Raw genomic sequence first — 21,492 nt, forward strand, 5'->3', positions numbered from 1 at the left:
ACTCAAAGAGTGAGAGGCCAAGCAGCATGCGTCCAACTGGGGTCTCAGACTAGGCTTCCAAGTCCATCACCTAGGGATGTGGTACGTCCTTGCCTCACTCTATGAAATTTCGGTGGCGAGGTGGCCAGCCAATGTGAGGCCCATCTCCTGTGTTATACAGGAGACTTGCTGACTAATGGAAACAACGCATCTTGGACCAGGGAACTTTCACCTCCCTTTGCTTCCCTTACCTACAGGGAAGTGGAGGCAGAGGCCAAGTAACATGGTTCAAAGACACACAGCCCCAAAGAACTTAAACTCTTAGATTAAGTTAGTTTAGAAGACACATGGAGAAGAGTGCTAAAGGGTCTCAGAGAGATAAAGCATGTGTGTGGTGGGGGTGAAGGTGCCCGTGCAGAGTAGAGATGAACCCCAATCTTGAGGCCCTGTGTTACCGAAGGCAGACCGATGTGGGCTATTGCAGACAGCCAAAAGTTGATGTTGTCTGTGTGACGGAAATGCAAGCCAGTTGCCTGGAAGGGAAGGAAAGAGAAGATAATCTATTTCAATAGTTCTCAGGGTTCCCTCCGGTAGAGCCCAGACCACAGCTTGAAGATTCAAGGTGTCGGGGCAGAGGACTCTGCCCTATGGACTTCCCATCACCCATCATCACATTTGGGAAGGATGTTACAGGGATGGGATTAACAAGCTAGTAAGGTTTCCTAGAAAAGGGGAGTCCAGAGCTGGGAGGGAAAAGAAAGGCACAGGGAAGGAGCAGTAACTTGGAAATACCTTCAAGGTAGCAAAGCCCACAAGCCTCTGAGTGTAGACTGTGGGTAGAAAAGTCTGACTGGAAGTTCTCACATCAGAGGCATCTCAAAGCCCTCCTAGCAATGTCCCTTGCTAAGGATGGTACACATTGCCAGGCTGGGAGATACCAATTGATAACTGTTGTTCCAGTGCAGTGATTAATATTACCCCTTGTCATCCTCAAAAGTACCCAGGTTTGGACAACAAATTATATGGTCACCTTACTCTCACAGCTGTGAGGAGAAGATGTAGTTTGAGAGGAAGAAAGATGAGACCTCTGCTTCCCACCTGGTACCGCAGCTGCTCCACGTCATAGATCTTCTTCAAGGGAACCACAGAGGGTGCAAAACAGTGGCCCAGCTTGGCCAGCAGCACTCCATTCCGGAGGCTCTCCTCCAGCTCCACCGGAGAAGGAAGCTCCTCCTTCAAGCAGGCCTCCATCCAGCTGAAAGCAGGAGAGTAGCTTCTCACCCACTCTGGCAGCCCACAGCAGTTCATTCTAACTGCAGGACCTTCCCTCCCTCTCTCCCTCTAAGCACCTCTGCCTCCTGCCTCCTGCTTCTTCCCTACTCCCAACTCCCCTCTCTGCCCATTCCCTGGCTGTTCCCACCTTCTCACAAGCTGCCCCAAACACATGGATTGGCCAATCCTGAGTCTCCATCCACCCCAGTAACATCTTCCCTGGCAGATGCTGAACCTGCCCATCTTCAGTGAAGCTTAAACAGGCTCTTACCTGTTACACAATATAACCTCTCACTCAGTCTGGTTATGCATCTGACTATTGGAACCAATGGAGCAAAGACAGTCTCTTCAACAAATGGTGCTGGCATAACTATACATCCGCATGCAAAAAAATGAATCTCGACATAGACCTTACACCTTTCACAAAAATCAACTCAAAATGGAGCATCAAGTTAAAGATAAAATGCAAAACTGTAAAACTCCTAGAAGACAACATAGGAGGAAAACTAGATGCGCTTGGGTATGGCAGTGACTTCAGATACAACACCAAAGGCACAGTCCTGGAACGAAATAATTGATAAGCTGGATTTCACTGAAATTAAGAACGTCTGCTCTACAAAAGGCAATGTCAAGAAAATAAGGAGACACGCCACAGACTGGGAGAAAATATTTGCAAAAAATATATCTGATAAAGGATTGTTATCCAAAAGACACCTCACCAAAGATATAAAGATGGCAAATAAGCGTCTGAAAAGATGTTTCACACTGTAAGTCATCAGGGAAATGCAAATTAAAGCAATGAGGAGTACCAGCATACACCTATTAGAATGGCCAAAATCTGGAACCCTAACAACATCAAATGCTGGTGAGGATGTGGAAAAACAGGAACTCCCATTCATTGTTGGTGGGAATACGAAATGGTACAGGCACTTTGGACAGCAGTTTGGTGGGTTCTTACAAAACTAAACATACTCTTAACATATGGTCCAGCAATTTGCACTCCAAAGGAACTGAAAACTTACATCCACATAAAAACCTGCCCACAGATGTTTATGGCAGCTCTATTCATAACTGTCAAATCTTAGAAGCAACCAAGATAACCTTCAGTAGATGAATGGATTAATAAACTGTAGTACATCCAAACAATGAAATATTATTCATCTCTAATAAGAAATGAGCTCTCAAGCCATGAAAAGACATGGAGGAAACTTAAGTGCATATTACTAAATAAAAGAAACCAATCTGAAAAAGCTATATATTGTACGATTTGATGTATATGACATTCTGGAAAAGGCAAAACTATGGAGACAGTAAAAAGATGAGTGGTTGCCGGAAGTTGGGGTTGGGGGTTAGGGGCAGAGAGGATGAACAGTTGAAGCACAGAGACTTTTTAGGGCAGTGAAACTACTCTATGATACTATAATGATGGATGGATATATGTCATAATACATTTGTTCAAATCCATAGAACATACAACATGAAGAGTGAACTCTAAAGCAAACTACGGACTTTGGATGATTATGTGTCAAAGTAGATTCCTCAACTGTAGCAAATGCACCACTCTTGTGGGGATTTTCATAATGGGTGAGGCCATGCCTGTTTGGGGGTAGGAGGTATATGGGAAATCTCTGTATCTTTCTCAATTTTTCTGTGGACCTAAAACTACTCTGAAGAAAAAAAAAAAGTCAGGAAAAAAAAAAAAAAGATGCTATTCCAACTCTCCCTTTCCCATAGAATGGACTCTTGACTTTTTGCATTTGCTTTGGCGGCAGGTGCCTGGGGTGGGCAGGTTGGGAAAGGGAGACCAGAAAGAGGCAATCCCTCTGCTCACCGTTTGGCTTCCTCCAGCCGGCACAGGTACTGATAGGCAACGTTCTGCCGCCTCTGCTCATCCATTTCCTCAGCTGTGAGACGTTCATCTGAAGAGTCAATAAAGGGAGCATAAGATAGAGGGCCATAGCATTAAAGCTTCTTCTTAACAGACTTTTTTAGGCAACCCTGCTCAGAGACCCAAAGCATCTCCCATATGTCTGCCCCCCTATTCCCTGGACACTCTGGCTCCAATCTTCTGCTCCTGGCCAGTAAAGCTATCATAGTCAGCACCCTGTAAAGGGTAGACTCTCCACCCTTTAACAGGGGATTCTTCCTATACTGGGGGTGTTTCTCCCCTTTCTTCTCCAGCCATCTTCCTGGCCTCTTCCTTCCCAAATCTATTTCACAGTCCTTCCCTTAGGACCTCCCAGCAGGGATGTCCAGATCCCTCCTTGGTTGGAAACTGAGCTCCTCATTTCATCCCTAATTAGACTCTGAGTTCTCCAAGAATTGGACTTGTGTCATCCTCCTCAGGTACTCTCCCCGAGGCTAGGTTAACAGAACCAACTAGGACTCATCATTCAACAGCCACTCATTCATTCAGTACCTCCTGGATGTCAGGCACTGGGCTAGTGGACCCATACTCTCAAGAAGTACAAAGATTACTATTAGAAGAGAAAAACATGTAAGTAAAAAACTTCAGCCTAATGTGATATATGTAATTATAGCTCATAAATAGTCTACGGAAGCAGCAGAGGAAGCAAGGGATTCTACCTACGAGTAGAATCTTAAAGAATGAACAGGAGGAAAGGGAGAAAAGGCAGTTCAACATACAGAAAATCATGTGAAAAGGCCACTCACTTGGAATTAAGTGGAAGGACAGAGAATTTTAAAAGATCACAAAGATATATTTCCTCTCCCTTCTAGTATAGGTCACCCGAGGAGGAAAATAATCTCCAAGCTAAATAAAATGCAGACAATATTCTGACTCCCAAACTCAAGAAAAGGAAATCTCTTAAACGAGACAGCATTCATATTCTGCCTTAGCCACGGCCTCCTTTTTTATCCTTTTACCCCCTCTTCTCCCTCATCTCTCTAGTCTCCTTAAGGAAGACAATACAAAAATCAGACAAAAATGAGAGAAAGCTACACATATACACCAAGAAAATAAAGTCAGAGAACTTGAAAAGATGCAGAACTTAGTAAATCTGTCTGACTCAGCACTTAATGTCGCCCTGCTTTTTATCTCTTTTCCTTATATTGCATATCCTGCAATATGATTTGGGGGAGAGGCAGGTCTTATTTGAACTGGCAGTTAAACAAGTTAAAACATACACACATACACACACCCCTCCACATTCAGATTTGGAAGCACTGGCCAATCGCAGGAAATCCATCAGTTCCTCTGAGGGGGTGTATGAGGAACAAGTGTTGGTTGCTAAGCATGGAAAATAAACCAGTAAGTGAGTGACATCACCTCAGAGTTATGAATTGGAGACTGAGAGATGGGTGGGACTTTGTACGGACACACAGTCTTAAAAAAAGAAAAATCAGCCTTCCTGCCATTTTCAGGTCTGCAACTAGCTTTCCTTCAACAGATCCGTGGACGTGGACTTTGCTTTTTGAATACTAATGAAGTGGCAGGGAAGAGGGTAGAAGAAGGAGCAGATTTTGCTTTTCACTCAGAAGGTCACATAGAAACCTTTCTGCAGGCCCATTTTCCTGGCGCCAGTCTCTCTAAAGAGTTGGACCCCAATCCAGACCTACTGTTGCTAAAGCTCTGGGATAGGATTCAGGAATCTGCATTTTAAGTAGCTCCCCAGGTAATTCCGACATCGTAAAGTTTGAGAGGCATTGTTTCAAAGAGGTATCAAAAAGTCAAGGAAGTTCCCCAGGTCTTATTAGGCGTCCGGTCCCCTTATAGCGTTTGGCAAGTACGGTAGCCTTCAGTAACTGCTGAATTTTAAGGGGCCGTCCAGACCACCTACATTCTCCCAGCCCCGGAGCCCTAGAATTTGGGAGTAAGGGAGAAAACTCTTTGTAAGCTTTGAAGACGGCCACAGAAATCAACGCATTTCTCTGCTCACAGCTTTACTCCAGCCTCCAGGAGTCCGGACTGAGTACAGTCTGGCCGCCCCTTGCCTGGCGCGCCCCGCGTCCAGCCCCCGCCCCAAGCTCTCCGAGGACCACAGAGTCCCCGAACAGCGGCACCACTGCCGGACCCTCCTTGGCCCCTTCTGGCACTCACAGACCGCTCGGCCCGGGGCCGCTCCTCTCCCCTCCATGTTCCTCCTTCTCCCAGGTTTGAATCTCCCGCCGCCCGGCCACCGCCCCGCCACCGCCCCTCACCGTCGCCACAGGCAGACAGGGCACTTCCGGTCTGTGCCGCAGGGGCCTCTGGGACTTGTAGTTCCAGGCTGCAGAGGTGCGCCTCCAGGTGGGAAGAAGGGTATCGCCTTGGGCGGGGAGAGGCGCTCCCCTTCCTGCGGTACTCTGGGATTCTGTTTCTCCAGAGCTCCTTCGCTGCCAAACCGCCTTATTTCAAGCAGTCCCTGCCCCTGCCTCTAACATTCCCCCCTAGTATTTCCATTAGCCCCGCTCCACTTCCTACATTATTATCTGGTCCTGCTAATTTGAGGTCCTACTTGGTGCTATGCACTAAACTGGGGATGCAGAGATGAACAAGCACAATTCGTGCCCTAAAGAATCTTGCTGTTCTGGAATGAGTGATAAACGTATAGGCCAAATAAATTAGAGGTTAGTGATACACAGAAAGAGGAGATAATGGCTGTAATTAAGAGCAGTGAAAGATAGGACGACTACCTCGTGGAGGTCACAGTCAGGGTTGAAAAGTTAACTAGAATTGGTATCAGACTGAAGGAGAGAGGGATTTTACTCAGTGGAAACAGCATGTGCAAGATTAAGGAGGAAACTGAGGCTGAAACTGAGCCACAATTCAAATTCTCAGTCCAACCCCAAACTTAAGTTCTCAACCACTATATACTATACCACCCCCAAGGCCCCAGCCATGAGACTGAAAACCAAAGGAGTGAACAAAAACACTAATTGGAAAAGATACAAACACCCCAATGTTTATTATAGCAGCACATTTGCAATAGCCAAGACATGCAAGTAACCCAAGTGCCCATCAACAGACGAAAGGAAATATTGCCATTTGTAGCAATGTGGATGGGCCTAGAGATTATGCTTAATGAAATAAGTCAGAGAAAGGCAAATACTATATGATATCACTTATAGTTTCAGTCCCTGACCCCTCCCCAGGTCATTCTGTCCCCTTAAGAGGGGCTGCTGAGTGAACAACAGACTGAGCTGCAAATTTGGCTCTGGCCAGGCTGTGGTAGCATCTTCAGGCAGTTAGGAAAGCCCCCCTCAGAGATGGGCTCCATCTGTGGCACATAGCACCATGCATTCAACACAGCAGGCATTCAGCAAAAGCTGCCCAGCAAATGCAGGTGAGCCCAGCTACTTCCTTATAACCTGGGAAAATGAGGACATTTGCTTTCTGATGCAGGCCACCCTTGGTGAGTTAGGGCAGTAAGGGCCCATTGTCCTGGGGCCTGCTGTCTTCTCATTAAGCAGATCTTGAAGGCTGCAGTGGAGCTGGGAAAAGGAGTCCGGGGGCAGAGAGGCTCTTCTGATCTCCAGGCCTTTCCTGCCCATCACCCTTTCACCCTGTTCTCAAATATGAAACTACTACACAGAAGCATAGTGTGTAAGAATGTGTCTCTGTTCATATAGGTATATGTGAAAGGGTTCACCTTCTGGGACAGCCCAAGCCTTGTTAAAGCTTGCAATCACAGTTAGTGGAAGGGACCAGAGTCAGAAAACCTGAGCTCTAATCCCAGCTACATGCCTGCTCTGTGACCTCAGGCAAGTCACACCTGTTCTGAGGTCCTTTCCTCTGTGAAATGAGGGAATGGGATAGATGATCTTTGAAGCTGTAACTAGTAACAAGCCCTTGATGGAGCCTGACTGCAGGGGTGGGGAGGGGTGGGGCAGGAAAGACAATGGAATCCAGGTATCTGTGCCCAAGCAGCAGCCGAATTCAGCACTAAGATAGGGCAGCTGAGCTGTCAGTAAAAGAATTCCCTAGGAGTGGAGGGAAGTACCTGGTTGTCTGGTAACCCCAGGGGCTCTGAGCTAAGAGCTAAGGGAGGTAACCCTAGCCAGAGGGACCATTCCAGAAAGCCAGCTACAGGGAACATCAAAGGAGGTAAGGCGTCCTGCAGCTGGGGCACCAAGACCCGGTGGGGGTAGCCAGGAATGCCCCAGGTACAAGGGTCTTAAAAGAGCAGGGGGGGGGGGTTCCTTTAAAAAGAGAATGTATCACCTCTACCTACTTCTAAAAGTACTTTATGTCTTTTATGACATTTGTCACACTAGGTTAGAGTTGTTCACTTTCTTGTCTGTCTTTCCTACTAGATTTGGAGCAATTTAAGGGTCTGCCACATAGATTCTCAATATGTTTATTGAATGAGATGAAAAAGTTGGATGCGTGGTGAAGATTGCACAACAATGTGTGTATACTTAATGCTGCTGAACTCTATGAATAAATGAAAGGATGAATGAATGGAGCACATACAGGGCCTCTCCTCCACCGTCGCCTCCTCCATGTACACCCATCCACTCATAATCTAGGTTCTCCTGCTGTCTCGTTTCAAGATATAATTCAGGTCGGTTCAGTATAAGCTGTTACTTGCACTGAGTCTTAGAGGACTAAAAATTAATTGGGACGTTAGAGTGTGAGTTGATATGGTGTCCAGAGTGATCAGTGAAGCAAAGTGAAGGCAGAGAGAAATCCTTGCAACACCAAGGGTCAGAGGTGGAGGTAGAGCTGATCTGCCCTAGATGAACAGCACTTTGGAGAAAGACAAGGGTGACATACTGACCCCTCTGCTTCCCCTTGTCAGCACTATGTCTTCCCTCAACACTGAGGATACCCTCCAAGAGCCCTCACCCTCAAGTTCTGAGAAGAAAAAGAAACCAGGGACAACCCCATTCTCCGAGCCTGTGCCTTCAATCTGGAGGCTGCTTATGTGGAGACCGGGGACCCAGCCAGAGGCCTTGAGCTGCTCCTACGGGCCCAACCTCAAAAGAAGGCCCAGGGCAGGTGTCATGGTGACCAGCGTTTCAATCTGGCTTTGGCCTACCAAGCCCAAGGCAACCTGCCTCAAGCTTTGGCCTGGTACCACAAGGCCCTGGGCCACTAACAGCCCATGCAAAAATGGGAGCCTGTTACCAGGCCCTGGGACAGCCTGAGCTAGCAGCCCACTGCCTGCAGAGTGGTGCAGGTGCTGGAAGAGAGCCGGAGGCTTGCTGAGAGGAGCACTGAGCCGGGACTGCTAGGTGAGGAGGCCTTTGGGCACAAAGGTGTGGGATCTGGGGAGATTCAGACCCGGTGATACTCTGAGGAGTGGAGTGGAAGCATTTCTGAGGGCTGGGGGGACCCTGGGAGAGCAGGGAAGAGACTGCACTAGTACAGCTTCAGCTGCCTCTGACCTGGCTACCAGTGACCTTGGCCATGCCCTCTAGGGCGACTCTATAATGACCTAGGCCTGGGCTACTCCCAGCTCCAGCTGTTCCCGCTAGCAGCAGAGGCCTTCCTGCAGGCCCTGCCCCTGTGCCGGGGGCCAGGAGAGGAGGCCACGGTGCTAAGAAACCTTGGGATGGCCCACAATGCCCTTGGCAACTATCAGAAAGCCCAGGAGTTTCACCAGAAGGCTGCTGACCTGCATGGTGGGTACCAGGGTCTGGGGAACGGGATTGGGACCAAAGGACTAAAAGGGGGTTCCAGCTGGGGCCCCAAGGCTGAAGAGTAGATGGACACTTAAAGGTGAGGACTAGGGGAACAGATGAGATAACCAGACAGGACAGAGGGATGGGCCCAGAGGCTGTGGCCTGGGAAGGCAGCAATGGGCAGAGGGAAAAGCCCTGGCTGGGAGAGGAAGCTTGAAGAGCAGCCCAGTGTGTAGTGACTGATGTTCAGCAAATCACTTTTGCTTTTGAGCTTGTTTCCACACGTATAAAAAAAACGGAGCTATTAATACCTGCCTTGCCTGCGTTTTTGCCTGCCTCAAACTAGCCAAGGGGGAGGCATTCAGGCCAAAACCTAGGGCAAAGAGGCTGTTTTGAGAGCTCAGGCCTCTGTGGGTGCATCTGGAGGTGTGCTGGGGTTGAGCACCAGGACTCCTGGCAACTCTCCCTTAATTGTTGGGCGTAGGGTCCTGATGCCCCAGCAGCTGAGGTCCTCTCAGGAGGGTGTGTGCTCTTGTCACCAGGTGCTGTGGGGCAGCGGTGGGAGCAGGGCCGGAGCTTTGGCAGCCTGGCATTTGCACTGAGCCAGCTGGGGGACCACAAGGCCGCCAGGGACAACTACCTGCATGCTCTGCAGGCTGTACGGGACACTGGTGAGGGTGAGGGGGCTGGCAGGTGGCTTAGGGTGGGGAAAGGCTGTGGGGAGGACCTCTGAAGGGGAGGGTCAGTCAGGGTAGAGAGCCATGGGAGGACCTCTCAGGCTCTCTTCCCCAGGGGACATGAAGGGGCAGTGGCAGGCCTGTGAAGGTCTGAGGGCTGCTGCAGCCAGATTGGGGCAGCATGACCAGGCCTTGAAGTACTATGAGGAAGCACTGGCCCAGTGTCAGGTGAGACCCTCCATCCCAGAATCTACCACTTCCCTGCTATCCCCTCCAGCTGCTATCCCTTCTCTGGCTGACATGCCTGCCTTTCCCCCACCATTTATTCACTCATCAAACAAGCAACAGGCACATTGGGTGCTAGGTCCTGGGACTATTGCGATACAGTCTATCTACAATTCCGGGCAGGCAGCAGCAAGACCCTGGCAAAGGCACCCTGATGGTGTAGAAAAGAAGGGAGACAAAGCCCCCCCTTCCCTCCCCCTTTCCTGTTTCTTTCTTCCCCAATCCCCAGAGGATTGCAAAGCCCAGGCCTTCCCCATTACCCACCCTCTTCCCAGAAGGAGCCAGATTCTGTATGAGAGCGGCTGGTGGCCAAGCTGGCAGACGCCATGAGAACCCACTTGGCCCAGGGTGGGCTGGTCCCAACTCACACTCTGGTGAGATGACGCCTCAGACAAGGAGCTGGGGGGTGGGGAGAGGTTACCCAGAGCAAGGGGTGGTGATGAGCAGAGCTGATGTCCTCAGGGATGTTGCACTTGGCTGTTCATATGTGGTCATCTGCCCCGGGGATACTGAACCATACTTGGGAGGAGTGGAAAATTTCAAGTCCTTGACTGCAGTTCCCAAAAGGGCCACAAGATGGGAGCAGTGCCCCAAGGAAGTTCCTCTCTCCCTCTCTATGGGGCATCACTGTGCCCCTCTTTTTCTGGCTCCCCCTCCCACCCAGGCTCTCTCAACTGCTGCATGTCTTTCCAACTGCCTTCTTCCCTCACACGGAGATTTCTCAGGCAACCGCTTATGTCCTCTTATTTGAAAGGCTAGGACACCATATTTACAATTTGCAGGCAAAATGAAATTTGCCTGGTACAGGCAAGAGGACTGGATCGAGGGTCAGAAGACCTGTGTTCCATTCAGTTGACTACCAATTTTCTGTGACTTTGCCCCTGGAGGCCCAGGGAAGGATGAGGTGGTAGACAAGTTGCTAACAGAGACTGCAACAAAACAGAGGGCCTCACCCTGTAATTTCACCCTTAGACACGTGACATACCCAGGTTTGCCTCTAGTACTTCTGTCTTTCTGGGGCCATTGTGTGGAGGAGACAATACACGCATGCCACATCCACAGCTGGGATAGCTGTTTTCCTCAGACTGATTTCCTTTTCCCCTTCATTCCCAGACCTCAGCTCGAAGCGGGTCCCAGGCTCCAGGCAGGGCCCGCCCAGTAGCAGGTACCCCAGCCAGGGTGGGAAGGGGCACAGAAGTGCAGCACAGGTGAGTAGGGCAGGAGCAGAGCTTATAGGATGGATAGATGTTCAGGTGGATGGGAAGAAGAGTCAGAGGGCCATGAGGAGAAAGAGGAAGAGGAGATGGTGAATGTTCCCACATTATGGGCATCAAGACGAGAGCATGAGTCTAAGTGGGCTGTTTCCAGCTGTGCATCTCCTTCACAAAAATGGGAGCACTCTCCTCAGCCTTCCTGTTTCCCTTACCGCCCCTACTTGTTTCCCTGCCTCAGGTCTGACACTGAACCCCAGGACCAGCCCCTCTCCCCTTTCTGCTTGTTTCTCAAGGCCCTGGCCAATTTCCCCTAAACCCTTCCCTAAATTGCCTCTTCCTCCCCACATCCGAGGCTCTCCTAACTTGTAGAACACACCTTGGATCTTGGAGCACCAAAGCTGTTGAAAGCCTACTACATTCCAGGTACTGGGCCCTCTTCTTACTTTAGTTTACTGTTTACTAGTCTCTTCTTGCAAAGGCTTGGAACTCCGAGGACAGAGTTCCTTGCTACTTGTTGCCTTGAACTCACTGATAGTCTTTTCAGTATGTTTTCTTCCAGGCTCCGGTAACAGTGGTGAATTATTCCCCAAGTCTGGCCTCTAGTCAGCCCAGGTTTGCCAAGCAACTGCCCTGCACCCTCCACATACAGTGACCAACACATCCCGACACCCACCCTTCCTTGTTCTTCTGAAGATGTCTCTCTTCCACCATGATTCTTGGTACAGAGACTTGTGATGAACGTGTCCCTCTCCATTCCAGGTCCAGGTCCCAGGGCCCATCTCCCACTTGGAGAACAAGGTCCCCTCCGAATGGAGAACCCTGGCATTCTAGTACCCAAAGGCCCACAAGCCAATAGGTAGGTCTCTGGGGGAAGGGAGGAAGCCTAGAAAGTGGATGACAGTAGATGTGGCTTTGGATGATTTTAATGTACCATGATCAGTGTTAAAGTTGGTGGGATACGTGGTCTGAAGCTTGGGGATACACTGCTTTGAGAGCCTCTGTCTTCACCCTTCAGCAGTGTAAACAACCCTCACCCAGGTCTGGAGGCCCGTGGTGTCCCCTGCCTCCTGCACAGCCTGAGTGTCAGCCTCAGAGAAAGGGGGAGTCCTGCTAAATGGGGGAACAACATGAGGCTTAAACCTCCCTCCTGCCTTGGAGCCCACCAGCAGAGGTAAGGGCCAGAGAGGGTAACAGGAGCTGGAACTAGAGCAAGCTTCCTTCTGTTCTCTCCCTAGTCACTCCCACTGGGAAAGCCCCTCTCTGCCTCCTTCAGGTCCCCCAAACAGCCCGGGGAAACCCCCAGCAGGAACCATCAGAGGAGACACACCAAGTCGGGCTTCTGTATGATCATGTGACCTCACCTACTGACCACAGCACGGCCTCTACAGTACCTCCCCAACATGCATACTCCAGGGGTTTCTGCGACTGGGCCCTGCCCACTTATCCGCGGGGAAAACTGTATGGACACAACATATCAGCAAGTGGGCACCCACACAGGCTGGACAAGGGCTTCACAGACTCAGCACTGAGGCATCCTGTGCACTCATTGAGATTTTTTGACTCAATACACAAAAAACAGATGGTGAATCTCCCACCCTTTCTTTCTGGATTCAACCTCATGATTGCTAAAGAATCTCGCCAGTTCTTAAAACTATGACGTCTTGGGTCAAGAGGTTTCCGAGTCACTGACTCCATTTTCCCCTATGGAAAATGGGGATATAAAGTTACAGAAGACACATCACTGACCGACGGACCCACTCTTCTACTCCCGTGAAACACGGAGATGCTGGACACAGGCCTCTCAGCTGTAGGAAAATTGCTGCCACAACAATGTGATGTTAACACTGCTTCACCTAGTACGTACTAGTCACTGTTCTAAGTGCCTCGTGAGTGCTTTCGTTAACCCTCAGAGCAGATGAATCCCCCTGTACAGATGGGAAGGTAGAAAGGTTAAGCAGTTTGCCTCCCAGGTCACACAACTAGTAAGTGAAGCTGTGATTCAAACATAGGGAGCAAGTGCCTTCCAGCATGCTGTGCAGTTCTGCTCCCCCAGTTAAGCCACTGCTTACCAAGAGTTGGTTGTGTTTGATACCAAATGTGATTATTCCCAAGTTGTATTTGCTACTGTAATCTGTAATTTAAACAAAGTGAAGTGTGAAAACAGTTTCTATGAAAACTAAGTTGAATCCTTAAGGAGGACATGATTCAGGTGAGTCACTTTAAAAACTGCTGATGAAAATGTGAACAGCGAGCCTATTACAAATTAGTGGGAAATCATTGGCACAACATTGTAAAATGACTAACTCAGTAAAAAAAAAAGTTTTAAAAAAGCCTGCAACAACAAAAACCAAATTGGTAGGAAATCAAAAATCTAGATGAATTTTGCACTCAGATGGTTTCAAAATACCGGTTTTTTGTTTCATCTTAGGGAAACAAACTGCAGGTGGTATCTAATTGGTGACGTTTATAGGAGAAAAATGGAGAACTGTAACTCTTCAAAGACACCTCCGCGCCCCCAGCCGAGAACACGGGGAGGGGCACCCCAGGGCGTTCAGACGGTAGTCGCCCTTGGAGGACCCCGGATCCACAAGTGCGTTCAAAGTGTGGATAACAACGCACCAGCTCCCTCAACTCATGAGAATTTTGCTAGCACCGTTCATCAAAGGACAGCGGAGAGTTGAACAAACGTTATGGGCAGGGAAGTGCCACCACCACGTCCTCAGAACACAGGTCTACAGACACAGGAAAACCAAAGTTTAGAAGTTAGGGGGTTAGAACCAAGGTGCCCACTATCCTCTGAGGAGAGAGCCCAGTATCCCACCACCGCCCAGAGGTTCCCACCTACCCGGAGGCACCCAGCGAGCATGGCCCAACCACCTTCAGAAAGCCCCCTCCCCACCTTCCGCTGGGATTGTGGCGTGGTGTCCTGGGGTTGGGGTTCAGGGGTCGGGCCTCCCTGCCCAACCAAGACGGTTCACACCTCCAGACGACCGTCTGGCCGCTGGATGCAGGCACTCTCTCCTCTCCATGCAGAGGCCGGGCCTGGGGCTTGGGTCGGTCTCCTCCTGGAGGCTGCTCGACCCGTCCTGGCGGGCCCTCACCGGGGCCCCGGAGTCCAAAGTCCATCTTTCCCCGCTTTCCTGCGAGTCGAAGCTCCACTGAGAGCACGATGTGCGCCTGCCCCGCAAGACCAGGAAGATCTCGTCTGCGCCGCCGGCCTCCCGGAACTCTACCTCGGACACTGCGACCGAATCCCTTCCCTTGCAAAGCGCTCCGGAGGGCAGACGATATAAAAGTGACCGCCAGGCGGCGCCCGACGACTGGCGCCAATGTCATCGGGACAGGTCCGGATCCCAGGAACACGACTTGGGCAGCCCAGAGCCACATGAGCGAGTTCCCGAGCTCTAGGGTGGACTTATTTTGCAGTTGCCATTGCAAAACTGAAACCATACAAGTACCCACAGAACAAGAGATGAGTGTTTTAATTCTATCATTTTGAGCAGAGGTCTTTCTCAAGCATAAAAACAAAGCCCCAAAGTCATAAAGGAAATAATTTATAACCTCAACCACATAAAAGTTTAAACAAAATCCGTTTCTGCTTAGAACACAACAAAGTTCAAAGACAAAAAAATGGGCGTGGGGAACATTGGTGCCAATGCACATGGAATGATAAGAATATTCATTTCAGCATTACTTACCTATAATAAAAAATTGGGGGTGACTAATAGCCATTCACTAAATAAACTTCCAGCGCATCTGTAAAATGCAACAGTATGAGAGAGTGCGTGTGTAATTGTGCCTGAAATGCGGTAAATGTTGATGGTGAACTCTTACATGAATTTTTTTTAAAAGGTGCAAAACTTAACTTTGATATACACATATATGAAAGTACATGTATTTGTCCTTAAAAAGATACGTGGACAGGCAAAGGAATTAGAATTGCTACTACAATTCCAACAACCAAAAGAAATGTTGCCCCTAATCTAATGCTTATTTATAGAGCTGATAGAGACTGTGTGATGTTAGACACGTTGTTCAATGAAACACAGCAGAGATTCAAACAAATTTGCCCAAGCCCAACTGATTTTTGGCAAAAGTGCAAAAGCAATTCACTAGAGGAAAGACGGTTTCTTTATGAAATGGGAGTAGGGCAAACTGACATCCACAGCAAAACACGAAAATAAGAAAACAAACAAACAACATTTAGCCTAAACACTTAAACCTTATATGTCATATAAACATGAATTTGAAATGGATCACACACTTCAATGTAAAATGTAGCATTAGAACATATTCCAGGGGGAAAAATTCTTAGAGAAAAATTGGTGATCTAGGGTCAGGCACAGAGATTTTAAAACTTGACACCAGAAGTGTGATCCATAAGAAGAAATGGAGACACTGGAAGTCATCAAAATAAAAAACCTAGTCTGTCAGAATGGCCATCGTTAAAAAGTCCACAAAAGATAAATGCTGGAGAGGGTGTGGAGAAAAGGGAACCCTCCTAACACTGCTGGTGGGAATGTAGTCTGGTGCAGCCATTATGGAAAACAGTATGGAGATTTCTCAAAAGACTAAGAATAGACTTACCATATGATCCAGCAACCCCACTCCTGGGCATATATCTGGAGAAAACTCCAGTTCAAAAAGATACATACACCCCAATGTTCACAGCAGCACTATTTACAATAGCCAAGACATGGAAGGAACCTAAATGTCCACTGACAGATGACTGGATAAAGAAGTCATGGTGCGTATACATACAGTGGAATACTACTCAGTGATTAAAAAAAAAAAAAGAACAAAAGAACAAAACAATGCCATTTGCAGCAACATGAATGGACCTGGAGATTGTCATTCTAAGTGATGTAAGCCAGAAAGAGAAAGAAAAATACCATATGATTTCACTCATATATGGAATCTTAAAAAAAAAAAGAAAAGAAAGAAAAAGTAAAGAAAAAAGAGGACACTAATGAACTCATCTATAAAACAGAAACAGACTTGCAGATACAGTATGGTTATGGTTATCAGCAAAAGGGTGGGAAAGGATAAATTTGGGTGTTTGAGATTTGCAAATGTTAACCACTATGTATAAAAACATTTAAAATTCAGATTTCTACTGTATAGCACAGGGAACTATATTCAATATCTTATAATAACTTTTAACAAAAAGAATGTGAAAGAAATATATGTGTACATAAAACAAACAAACAAAAAAAGACGGGACCCTGGTCACACTTTGACAGATAGCAAATGAATGTATTTTTTGTTTTAAGTTGAAATAAAATAGTTCACTCCTGATCATGTCAGATAAGAGAACTTCTACTGTACTGTGAATTACTTCACAATGACATTTTGAGGATTCATTAAAATATTTGTAGAGGACCTACTATGTTCCAGGCACAGAACTAGGTGCAGATGACGCAGCTGTTAATCTTCCTTATCTAAGTGGAGCTTCTTATCTTGTTGGGCCTTCAAGATGTCTTGATTAGGGTGCAGGTTCACCAACTGTAACAAAAGCCAATTTAACAGTGCCTTTAAACAGAAATTAAAGAAAGGAGAATGGATTTTGAGGGACAAGTAGCAGTGTCTGCCACACAAGAGTATTGCTACTGGGTCAGGCCAACCTAGTATCAATCGTCACTGGCTTTCCCATTTAATAGCTATATTATCTTAAGAAAACTACTTGACTTCCTCCCTGCTACTCAATTTCTCATCTATAACATGAGGATAAAAATGCATCATAGGAGCGACAGGACTAAAATAGATAATACATGTAAAGCATCTGGAACTCAGCAGGTGATTAATCCACAAGCCCTTCTTAAACTGGTTTTCAAGGCATTTCCCAAATAAAACTCCAAAAGTCTGAAAGGCAGTAAAGTGGACTAGGTCTTCGGCACTGCCTTCCCAAGGACAGCCCTCATAAATTCCGGGTGTGTGTGGTGGGATATGTCTTGTGTGGTGGGATATGTCTTGTGTTGTTATTTTACACTTACATCTCATCAGAATGAAGCCAGCAGTTGACAACCTTTTAATTACACAGTTCTGCATTTGGAGAGGCATTTCAGCATAGGATAAGGCTTAAGACTGCAGACTCTAGGTCAAGGTGCTCTGATCCTGGCTCCACCGACAGCTATCACTGTATCATTAGACATGTCATTCAACATCTTTGAGCCTCAGTTTTCTCATCTGTAAAGTGGGGATAATAACAGTTTTTTGTGAGAATAAAATGATATGATTCATGTCAGCATCTGGCACATATAAATAGTCCAAATGTGATCTAAGTCAAAGGAACATGCTTCACATTGTGTTTTAGAAATGAATCTTCAGAAGCACCAAATTTATTTTCTCAAATAAGTCTGAGGAGAGTCTTAACTAATACACAAAAGTGAAGCTACTTATATGCCAGTTAAGTTATAAAATAAAGCTAATAAGGTCTTGGATAAGATTATCCAATTGTAATGTCAACTCTACATTTCAGTTTAGGTGAGTAAACTCAATTTCCAACCATAAATACGGTCTAACAAAAACAATTTTCCACCACAATCACAGTCTGATAAATTCAATTTCCCACAAGAAACATGTAAAACAAAGCTGAAGGCCAAGGGTACATCCCATAGGTGACAATAAACCTCTTATTAAAAAGGAGATTATCAGAGGAGTAGTAAAAAGCAGGAGGGGTTCTTGCCTTTCTTAGTGAACCAGCCAGGAATACAATTCATGACACAGAAAAAGAATAAAGTAGCATAAAAACAAGACCTTCATTCCACCTGAATGGTTATCTTTACCTTAGTGCCTTAACGGTAACTGGCTTGTTATTTCCCAAACTTCTCCCTTAACCATGTAGGAATGTGCTTGCATTCTTAACAACTCGTGGCTGGGGGGAGGGGATAGCTCAAGTGGTAGAGAGCATGCTTAGCATATATGAGGTCCTGGGTTTAATTCCCAGTACCTCCTCTAATAAATAAATCTAATTACCTCCCTCCATCAAAAACAAAACAAAACAACAACCTGATAGTAAAAACTCATGGCTAAAAAGTTGTCATCTTATCCATGCTTTTCTTGAAATATTATCTAGACCTGGAGTCTACGGTTTCAACTATATTTTTAACCACAGCGTTATCTTGATAAAGAGGTATAATCTTTATATATGATTAGGGAAGCACAGCGTGCTATCCTTGTAAACAGACAGGGGAAGCTCCTGTAGTGGGGAGGGGGGTTACTCAATTATACAAAATGTTTAGCAGTTTAAGTAAGAACATTAACTTACTTTATAGAGCCCTATGTACCCGGAGCTGTCGACAGCTTTCCATGGATTACCATCCCATGAAATATGTACTCGTATCCTCATTTTATAGACAGGAAACTGAAACCAGGAGTGTCCAAGTTCACTCAGCTAAGAAAGTGGTACGGCAGGAAATTGGGCTAACTGCTATACTATACAACTTCACGAAAGAGCTACAAAAACATGTATTGTTATCAAAGGGCGGTTGGGAGCAAAGCATTTCGGGACATCTTAAAATGCGAGGGAATATGTAAACGTTCCCGCGAAGGGCGGGATCCACACTCTAAGGGAAGTCGCCGGGACCGAGAAGGGGCCGGGGCAGGAGGGCGCGGAAGCCGCGGAGCAGAGCGCGCCGCGGACCGGGAGCCGCTTCCTGCAGGGGGTGCGCGGGGCCTGGCCTCTCGGGGGCGGGGCGAGGTGCCGCGCATGCGCCGGGCAGGCAGGGGCGGGCCGGGGGCGCGCGCCCAGCGAGCTGGATGTCCGGACTGCGGGCGCTGCTGGGGCTCGGGCTGCTGGTTGCGGGCTCGCGTCTGCCGCGCGTCAGAGTCCAGGCCAGCGCCTGTCGCGCGGGACCCACCTGGTGGGGGCCGCAGCGGCTGATCTCGGGTGACCTCAGGGACCCAGAAGTCATGGCGAGTTCAGCGGTGAAGTACCTGAGGTAGGCGAGGTTCCGTGCGGGCACGCGGGGCGCGGGCCTTGGTGAAAGGCCCTCCCTTCCGGGGGCGGGGCCGAGCACCTGAGGGGCGGGGACTCAGGCTGTGAGTTTCCTCAGCCAGGAGGAGGCCCAGGCGGTGGACCAGGAGCTGTTTAATGAGTACCAGTTTAGCGTAGACCAACTTATGGAGCTGGCTGGACTGAGCTGTGCCACAGCCATTGCCAAGGTCAGTGGCGCAACTCTTGACCTTTAGGTCGAGTCGGTGTGCAAGCTCCCTGGGCACAATGAAGTGGGAGGACGGCTGGGCCAAGTCTGGGCTGTCACTTGCCCAAAGCCCCTCTGAATCCCCTTTGACTCTGCCTTCAGGCATATCCACCCACGTCCTTGTCCAGGAGCCCGCCTACTGTCCTGGTCATCTGTGGCCCCGGGAATAATGGAGGAGATGGCCTGGTCTGTGCTCGACACCTCAAACTCTTTGTGAGTATGTGGGGAAGGGCTGTGGGGGAGAGGATAAGGTTTCTAGGATCTCGGCTTCAGTTACCCCTCTCCTTTCTTCATAGGGCTACCAGCCAACCATCTATTACCCTAAAAGACCTAATAAGCCACTCTTCACTGCACTGGTGACCCAGTGCCAAAAAATGGACATCCCTTTCCTTGGTGAAATGCCTCCAGAGGTAGGTGGCTCCAGCTCAGTGCCCTCCTCCTCAGTAACTGCTGCCTGTGCTCTGCTCTTTACTCACTCTTCCAGCCTGAGCTCATCTGCTTACCTTCCTCTCTCGAGGATTAACTCAGAGGGCAGGGGCAGTGCCTGACACAGAAGGTGCCAATAGTATGCTATTTGAATTGAAGTGGTGTAAGAACCTTCTCCATACGGTGTGCTCCATGAATTCCCAACACCACCTTCTCTAAAGCTTCATTTCCCCTCTCTCCCATGGTCACTCCTTTCACTCTGTAGCCAGTCCCTCTTCCTCTAGCCTGCAGTAAACACATTATCTGTCCCTATTAGGAGCTGAAGTGACTGCCTCATCCTAAACCCTGTCTTCAATTTATGGATTTAGGAGTGGGAAACTTGAGAACTTTAAAAAATTTCTTAGCACATTTTACAGATGAAGAGACTGAGATGCAGAGAAGGGCTTTGTCCAGAGTCACAAAACCAGATCATGGCAGAGCCAAGAGCAGAACCTTTCCCTCCTGACTCCCAGTCTCAGGCTGTCTTACACTGAGCCTCCTCAATGGTTGCAGGCACTCAGAATAGAAAATGTGACTGGACTCAGCTTTGCCTCAGTGACCAACTTGCACTTAACTCTAGGCAGCAGCATGCCATCTGAATGAGATAAACTTTGTGTCTATGTGAATGGTCTGTGGGTACAGAGGACAGCCGTCTCCTGTTAAGGGTTCTTTGTGCACCTGCTGGCTCTGACATCCTTTCCTTTTCCTGCTCTACCACAGCCCATGCTGATTGATGAACTATATGAGCTGGTGGTGGATGCCATCTTTGGCTTCAGCTTCAAAGGTGATGTTCGTGAGCCATTCCACAGCATCCTGAGTGTCCTGCATGGACTCACTGTGCCCATTGCCAGCATCGACATTCCCTCAGGTGCTGGGTCCAAGGAGGTTGGGGGGATTGGGGCCCTGTCCTGTCTGGAGGTAGGTACTGAGGAGTCCTGGTTCTTGGCCCAAGGTTCAGACTGAGTCTAAAGTAAGTTGAGTCTAGAGGCACAGAGCACAGCTTTATGGATCCCACAAGAGGGCTGGGGAGCAAAGAATTCAGGAGTGCCCTTTACATGTTAACTGCACGAGACCAGAGCCCAGGAGTACACGGAGCTCCAAGGATGCAAATTGCTCAGGTGGGGACCCAGGGGTCTTCCCACACCTTTAGGACTAGGGCAGAGCAAGGTGTGGAAGGGGACTGGACATCTGGTCTCTTCTGCTCTTCCTGAATACTACCTTCTTTTCAGGATGGGATGTGGAGAAGGGAAACTCTGGAGGCATCCAGCCAGACTTGCTCATCTCCTTGACAGCACCCAAAAAGTCTGCAACCCAGTTTACCGGTCGCTACCACTACCTGGGGGGTCGTTTTGTGCCACCTGCTCTAGAAAAGAAGTATCAGCTGAATCTGCCACCCTACCCTGACACTGAGTGTGTCTACCGTCTGCAGTGAGGGAAGGTGGGTGAGCATTCTTCCCAATAAAGACTTAGTGCCTCTCTCCCAGAGAGCTCTTCTGGCAATAAAGGTTAAGAGATGACAGGAGTCAGAGAGCAACATTGGACATATATATGGTGCCACCTCTCTGGGGGAACGGACTGTGCAAGGGGGGGTTGCTGTGACATTTGGGGGCAATGACAGTTGACTTTCAGAAGCTGAAAAAGGCTCCCAAGTGAGGTGTGCTGTCTTTTACACACAATTCTTATTTGGGACATGGACACGGACAGGGAGCTGGGTGAGGTTCTCCTTCCACTTAGCAGCACAGCAAGACTACAGGAAATGAACAGAAGGAATTTCTTCAGAGGGCTCCAAGGAAACTAATTTGTATTCAAGACCTTCTCAGGCTGGGAATG

General features: G+C 48.2%; 3 protein-coding genes and 1 long non-coding RNA gene across 4 annotated transcripts in view; 2 read left to right on the forward strand and 2 right to left on the reverse strand.

The window, feature by feature from the left end:
- IQGAP3 (IQ motif containing GTPase activating protein 3) overlaps window positions 1-5,378 on the reverse strand; it is a 36,684-nt gene extending 31,306 nt beyond the window's left edge. The window contains exons 1-4 of the mRNA XM_031436073.2: window positions 5,312-5,378; window positions 3,083-3,170; window positions 1,078-1,234; window positions 435-512 (exon numbers count right to left, since the gene is read on the reverse strand). Of these exons, the coding sequence (XP_031291933.1) occupies window positions 435-512; window positions 1,078-1,234; window positions 3,083-3,170; window positions 5,312-5,348 (360 nt within the window). The 5' untranslated portion in view covers window positions 5,349-5,378. The remainder of the gene's footprint in view (window positions 1-434; window positions 513-1,077; window positions 1,235-3,082; window positions 3,171-5,311) is intronic.
- A 1,109-nt stretch (window positions 5,379-6,487) lies between these two features.
- TTC24 (tetratricopeptide repeat domain 24) lies at window positions 6,488-11,310 on the forward strand. Its single transcript, XM_064478137.1, is given in 11 exon segments — window positions 6,488-6,536; window positions 8,059-8,298; window positions 8,301-8,364; window positions 8,366-8,430; window positions 8,617-8,820; window positions 9,363-9,491; window positions 9,613-9,725; window positions 10,058-10,156; window positions 10,896-10,990; window positions 11,028-11,135; window positions 11,235-11,310. Coding segments are annotated over 11 exon segments (1,242 nt in total).
- A 3,259-nt stretch (window positions 11,311-14,569) lies between these two features.
- On the reverse strand, window positions 14,570-18,992 carry LOC135318484 (uncharacterized). The gene is made up of 3 exons (XR_010377492.1): window positions 18,856-18,992; window positions 16,990-17,182; window positions 14,570-16,501 (listed from the first exon to the last, which is right to left on the reverse strand). It is a non-coding gene; the product is annotated as an uncharacterized LOC135318484 (long non-coding RNA).
- On the forward strand, window positions 18,701-21,184 carry NAXE (NAD(P)HX epimerase). Its single transcript, XM_031436081.2, has 6 exons — window positions 18,701-18,936; window positions 19,051-19,159; window positions 19,300-19,410; window positions 19,494-19,607; window positions 20,383-20,530; window positions 20,892-21,184. Exons 1-6 carry the CDS (start codon window positions 18,755-18,757, stop codon window positions 21,092-21,094), a joined length of 867 nt encoding a protein of 288 aa, XP_031291941.2. The 5' UTR covers window positions 18,701-18,754; the 3' UTR covers window positions 21,095-21,184.
- The last annotated feature ends 308 nt before the right edge of the window (window positions 21,185-21,492 follow it).

The sequence above is a fragment of the Camelus dromedarius genome, chromosome 23, assembly GCF_036321535.1.
Source record: "Camelus dromedarius isolate mCamDro1 chromosome 23, mCamDro1.pat, whole genome shotgun sequence".
Taxonomy (NCBI): Eukaryota; Metazoa; Chordata; class Mammalia; order Artiodactyla; family Camelidae; genus Camelus; species Camelus dromedarius.